This window comes from Propithecus coquereli, unplaced genomic scaffold (assembly GCF_000956105.1).
Source record: "Propithecus coquereli isolate 6110/MARCELLA unplaced genomic scaffold, Pcoq_1.0 Scaffold73, whole genome shotgun sequence".
Lineage (NCBI taxonomy): Eukaryota > Metazoa > Chordata > Mammalia > Primates > Indriidae > Propithecus > Propithecus coquereli.
In genome coordinates this window covers 1,692,817-1,699,619 of record NW_012153396.1, presented here as the reverse complement: position 1 = coordinate 1,699,619, position 6,803 = coordinate 1,692,817, and the positions used below count along the sequence as shown (strand labels likewise).

Below are 6,803 nucleotides of genomic sequence, written 5' to 3'. Positions count from 1 at the left end.
AGGAGGTTCACCTCAGTACATGTCTCAATATAGTTTGCTGGTAATTTCTTTAGAATTTTTACTTTTATTTTCATAAATGAGATTGACTTATAATTTTCTTACGTTCTTACTGTCAGTTTTTTTCTTTTCTTTCTTTTTTTTTTTTCTTTGTATCACAGTTATACTAGCCTCAAAATGAGTTGAAGAGCATTTCCATTTCCTGTGTTCTGGAACATTTTGTATAAGATACATATTATCTCACCATTGTAGATCTGGTGGAACTCGCTTGTAAAAACCGTCTTGGTCTAGTGGGGTTTGTGCTTTTTTTGTTTGCTTGTTTTTGTGATAAGATTTAACCTACTGATTTAATTTCTATATTGAGTATAGGTTTAGCCACATATTTGTTTCTTTTTAAGTCAGTTTTGGTAATTATATTTTTATAGAAAGTTTTCTGTTTTATCTAATATTTCAAATTTGGGAGCATAAGCTTTTTTGTAGAATTCTCTTATGATTTTTAAAACCTCTACCAAATCTGTGTGCCCCCTTCTCATTTCTAAAATTGTTTGTGCCTTCTCTTTTGCTGGATCAGTTTTTCCAGAGATCTGTCTTATTTACACTTTATTACTTCCTTCTTTCTACTTTATTTGTTGTTTTTTGGAGACAGGGTCTCACTTTGTTGCCAGGGCTAGAGTGCAGTGGCATGATCATAGCTTACTGCAGCCCTGAACCTCCTGGGCTCAAGTGATCCTTCTGCCTCAGCCTCCTGAGTAGCTGGCACTACAGGCACGTATCACCACATCCAGCTACACTTTTTCAGTTTACTCACTGAATCTTTTCTAACTTCTTGAGTTAGATATTTAATTCACTAACTTTCAGTCTTTTCTAATGGAAACTTGGAAGATTATAAATTTTCTTCTAAGTGCTGCTTTAGCCATGCCTCACAAGTTTTGAAATGTTTATTGGTGTTCAGTTTTAATTCTTTTAAAAACATTTTCATTGTAATTTCTTTCACTCATGAATTTTAAAAGCATATTTTTAAATTTCTGTTTCAATGGGTTTTGAGAGGCTACCTTTTAATTGTTGATTTTCAGTGTTACTGCATTGTAGTCAGAAAATAAGATCTGTTATATGAATTCTTAAACGTTTGTTGAAATTTGCTTTGTGGCCTTACCTACATGTGGTCTTTTTTTTTAAATGTCTTATGTGTGCTTGAAAAGATTGAATATATAGTCTCTATTTGTTGGATACAGGTTTCTTTATTTAATCAGCCTTATGAATTGTGTTTGCTATTCACATCTTTTGTATTCTTCTAATTTTTGCCTATTTGAGTTATAAATTACTGAGAAAGATGTGTTAAAATCTCCCACTATGACTGTGGATTTGTTGACTTGTAATTTTTTTCTTTATATTTTGGGGCTGTATTGTTAAGAGCATTCAGGTTCAGGATTGTTACATCTCCCTGGAGAATTGCTCCTGTTTGGTAATACTTTGTTATCCTTACACATGTTTTTTGCCTTAAGATCTATTTTGCTTGATGTTAATACAGCTATGCCAGATTTCTCTTGGTTAGTTATTTCCTGGTGTATCTTTTCCCATCCTTTTACTTTCAACTTTTCTATGTCATTATGTTTTAGGTGTGTCTCTTGTAAACAGCATATAGCTGGATTTTGTTATCTTATCCAATGTGAGAATCTGTCTTTTAACTGGTGAGTTAGTCTTTTTATATTTATTGTGGTTACTGCTATATTTGAATTTGTTTGTATCATTTAATTATGTGCTATATACCATGTATTTTTTCTCTGCTTCTTTTTCCCCTCTTTTCTAGTTGGTATTGAATTGATTGAATTTTCTTTATTTTCTTCCTTTTACTTGATTGGAAGTTTTATATTCTATTTCTGGAATGGATAACTATTCATTACCTATAAAATATTAACAAGTATACCTAGCTTGACAAAGTCTAAAGCTAATTGTTCTCTTTGTCCTCTTCTTGAATAATACCTTAGAATGCTTTAACTCTAATCACTGTCTTTCAATCTTACGTATTATTATTGCCTAGTATTGTAGTTTCATGTTGTCTTTAGCCTCCCGTTGATTATTATCATCAGCATTATTAATTCTTACAGTAAACATTATTTTGATTTACATGTGTTGAATAATTTTTTTCCTCTCCATTGTTTCTGGCAATTTGTTTCTTTTTTCTAATTTTTGTTACATTGGTATTATTGCATTGTGGTGAAGTCAGGGCCTTCAGTGTGCACATCACTTTAGCAACACACATTGTACCCAGAACCTCCCATCATCAACCCCCCTGTATTCTTTTTTTCCTGCTAGGTTTTTTTCTGTGAAGGCTAAGAAACGAAAAACTTCTTCAGTTGTCCTAGGTCTGAGAATGCTTTTATATCATTCTTGAATGGTAATTTAGCGTACAATTCTAAACCAAACTAACTTTTCCTTGTCATTAGCAACATTATTTTAATTTTCTTTGGCCTCTTATACCCATTTACAAGGATGCTATCAGTCTAATTGTTCCTTTTAAGTAATCAGTCTTCTCTTTTTGCTTTTGAGATTTTTCTTTCCATATTTGGGTGCTCTCCAGCTTCACTCTGATGTGTCCAGGTAGAGAAAAGCTTACTTCTCACTGGGCTGGTGGGTAGAGGTATTTAGTCTCTCTTACAATAGAGTTGCAGCCCTCTAGAGATCTAGGTTTATGCAGCAGTCTTAGTTCTAACATCACAGGGCCTCATCTCCTGGCCCTGCATGGGCAAAAACTCAAGTCCCTCTTCCTTCCTTGCCTAATAACCACCCCCAGGGCTGCCACCATATAGGCTTTTGGCTCTCCCTTTGCTTAATCACTTGAGGATGTCCCATTCTTTCTTATGAACTCAGGCATGTATTAGATAAAAAATTTGTTATATTTTATCTAGCATGTTAAGGTGGCGGTGGCTGAAGGGAAGGATTTTTTCACTAGTCTGTTCCACCATTTTTCTAGAACTAGAAGCCTGGTCATACTCTTACTGGTTTATTCCCTCATGACAGAGAGCTTTGTTGAATGGGATTACCACAACAGTCCCCCTGTGTTGAGGTGACATTCTCTGGGTTCTAAGTGCAGGCTCCAGATCCCTTACCTTTTATTTTTTTATCTTGACTTTTTGCTTGTACTTAAATTTCTAGCCTAATTGAACATAGTACTTTAGTTTTAGGATGGTATAATATAGATTGATTTTACTCTGATGGGGAAATAGAGAAGTATCCCTTGGAGTAGTTGGTAAAGGGTACTCTCTCCTGGTAAGAAGAAACCACTTGGAAATTTTCTTTCTGTTATGTACTTTCCCCAGGGGCCAGAGATAAGATGCGTTAAACTACCCACCTTATTTGAGTGAAGAGGAGAATTAAGAATGTTCTTTAGGAATTGCAGTGATTGAATTTAAAGTATAATTAGAGTCTCTCTTTCCTGGTCCTGGGTGCTTTGGTTGGCCAGAGGTTTGCTATGGGTGTTTAGTTTCCTCTGCATGTACTTGCCTCCTGCCTTCCACCTGTTCACGCCCAGCACTTGTTTTCCCATTCTCAGATGAATTATCCTGCTTTTTGCATTACCTTACACAGCAATTAGAATACTCCTCCTCTGATAGTGTTTTCATCATGTCATTTCCCTGATGCTAACTTAGCAGTAGATCCTGAGGATATAAAACTAAGCTCTTTAGCCTGTTAGTCAAGACAGAGGTCTCCTAGCCCTCTTTCTGTTTTTATTTTTTGTTGTCTTGTCCACTGGCTCTGTATCACCTCTTCATTGTGACTTGTTCATTCATTTCTTCTTGTTTTTCTTTATGCTTCCTGGCATGTCCTCCTAGGTCATGTTCATTATTTCCTTTAAGATTCCTTCCAGAAGAACTTCCTTGGTTTAACTTCTCTCCTTTATTCTTTGTATTTTTTTTATTTTATTTTTTTTGAGACAGGGTCTCACTCTGTCCCCCAGGCTGGAGTGCAGTGACATCATTATAGTTCACTGTAGCCTCAAACTCCTGGGCTCAAGTGATTCTCCTCCCTGAGCTTCCCGAGTAGCTGGGACTACAGGCGGGTGCCACCATGCCTGGCTATTTATTTTTTTGTAGAGATGGCAGTCTCACTGTGTTGCCCAGGCTGGCTTGAACTTCTGGCCTCAAGTGATCCTCCTGCCTCTGCCTCTCAAAGTGCTAGGATTATAGGCATGAGCTACCATGTTTGACCTCTCCTTTATTCTTTCTCCTGCCACGTTACATAATTGTCCTACGTTGCCGTGCATTTATGTTACTCTGTTTTTGTTCTGTGGTACGTTTGTAAAGTATCTTTTCTTTCCCATTAGCTTGTGGACCATTGCTGTATAGTCCCATGAAGGATTGGAACTGTTAACTTTTTTTACTCCTTCCCACAAAACTAGCACTGTCAGAGGAGAACAGTGAAGTAGGAGATAAATTCTTTGTTTCCTTTGAGTTGTTTACAGTTTTGATAGAGAAAACTTAATGAAACAATTAGCCCATAAAACCTTCTGTAATTAAATGTTAGACTGTGTGCTACTGATTCTAAGTGCCTCAGGTACTATAGAAATGTTTTCGAATGTGTCTTCTTTTGTTGTATCATTATAGAAGCAGAGAAGATTGCACAAGTGGCAAAAATTCGATTTCAGCAGAAGGTGATGGAGAAAGAAACTGAAAAGCGCATTTCTGAAATCGAAGGTACATTGAGGGAGAGATATGAGGCTCTGACTCTCCTAAACTGCCTCTCTGCTTCAGGGATTGGGCTCTTGATTGTGTTGGGTGGGAAAGCCATAGGCAGAATAATCTGATCTGGAGGAAATAGCTGGTCTGATATTCTAGACAAGTTTAAAAAACATTACTATTACATATCTAGCTCTTGGTTTGGTTTGTGACTGTCGGTAGCTCACCCTTTCATTGTCTTCCTTAAATGAGGGCATATTACCTGCTACTTTATTCTCAGGCAGATAAAAATATGAATATTACCCATAATCAATTATAAAGAATGTACAAGATAATAAACCCCATCACTACCAGTTTCTTTTCCACCTGTCAAAAAAAAAAAATTAGTTGAGGAAAAAAAGAAACTCCAGTTTTTACAGAGGATCTCAAACTCCTTGATTTCACGTAATGAGATGTTGATGTTCTAAGCTCACGGTCTCCAAGACACTTTTGCTAATATACTACTGCTTCCTATCTTTCTCTGTTAACCGATTCCGAATCAGATTTGGAGGGAATGGGATAATGCAGTAAATAGAGCAGAGCTTTCATGTCTGGAGTTAGTTATTTTACTTGAATCCTAGATCCTGGGTAGGGTGAGGCTTGGGATAATAGGAGGTGGGAGAGGAAGTGGAGGAAAGAAGGAGCAACTTAGGGTAGAAAAGGAGTAGACTCAGATGAGCTGAAAGTTACTCAACAGTAACAAGAGTATTCCCCTTTGAGAAGGAGCTATCTAGGGACTGGGATTTGAAAACTGCTAATGTTATAAACTTTCAAACTGAAATAAGCAACAGAAGTATTAAGCAGTGGAGAAAGGGACTCTTACCTAGCTGAGGGAATGGATTGGGTATTTTCTTTTCTTTTAAATACACTGACTCTGTTTTACTTGCTAGATGCTGCATTCCTGGCCCGAGAAAAGGCAAAAGCAGATGCTGAGTATTATGCAGCGCACAAATATGCCACCTCGAACAAGGTAACTGGCTCTCCATGCCACTTTCCTAGTGATACAGTTAAAGGGTTTTGATTTCCCTTTTTCAAGGGCTCTCATGTGGCAGAGGTGATTTTATCATTGTCAAGGAAGGGTAGTGACCAAGATATCCTCCAGAATCAACTAGTCACTTAGAAAGACATATTGCACACTCATTGAGTAGTGAACTTTGTATAGTTCCTTATGAAAATGGGGAGTTAGGACACAGGCAAAAATATATAAACACATGTCAAATATCATAAATCCATTATTTGTACTGCTGTATAAAGGCTCAATAATCAGTAAAGTTGAAGGTCTTCTCCTGAAATGACAAGAGTGACAAGAGAAGAATAAAGTTTACTTAGAATAACAAATAAGTTAGCTTTTTTGTGTTGACGCTAAGCTTGTTTGGAGCAGTATTTCTTATCAAAGACATTCTTGGCATTTGAAGGGTGAGATACTTTTTCATTATTAAAGGCTATCTCATTCATTGTAGGATATTTTGCATTTCTGGCCCTTGCCTGCTAAATGTCAGTAGTGCTCAGCAGTTGTTTTAGCAACCACACACACACATTTCCAAATGCCCCCAGTTGAATACTCCTTTGTTTATTGGATTTTAAAAAACTCATGTTTCAGTCATGAGGAATTTCATGTGAGATAACTTGAGAAGGGGTGGTTGGGTGACACTGGGTGAATGATTTGATGTAAGGACTGGAGTAAGTTGGCTAGAGAGTACAGTAGTGAGCAGGAGTTATTTCAGTAAGAGGCAGCTAGAACCACTATAGTAATCTGAAAAGGGAAGGATATGTCCAAGATTTGTAAGGTAGATGTCCAAGATTTATAATTGTAGAGTAGATTGGAACAAATACAGGATTGAGATAGAGATTGCTAAGGAGTGTGATGCAGCTCGAAGGATTAGAGTCAAGATTTAAGGTACAGAAAGGGCTTAAACTTTCAATTTAGAAAGGAACAACATAATCCGTATTTAGAAGAAATGATAAGATATGACAGAATGAGAGTTGTCAGTCTTTGAAAACCAACATAAAACTTAACATTGGAGAACACAAGTCTGTAGAAACAGAATGGAATTTGGTCAAGGTGAAGGCAAGATAGGAAACTTCAGTTTAGAA

At 36.7% G+C, this 6,803-nt stretch overlaps 1 protein-coding gene across 1 annotated transcript in view; it reads left to right on the top strand.

Moving 5' to 3' along the window:
• ERLIN1 (ER lipid raft associated 1) overlaps positions 1–6,803 on the top strand; it is a 41,297-nt gene that overhangs the window by 24,786 nt on the left and 9,708 nt on the right. The window contains exons 9-10 of the mRNA XM_012661767.1: positions 4,599–4,688; positions 5,600–5,679. Coding sequence (XP_012517221.1) covers positions 4,599–4,688; positions 5,600–5,679 — 170 coding nt within the window. The remainder of the gene's footprint in view (positions 1–4,598; positions 4,689–5,599; positions 5,680–6,803) is intronic.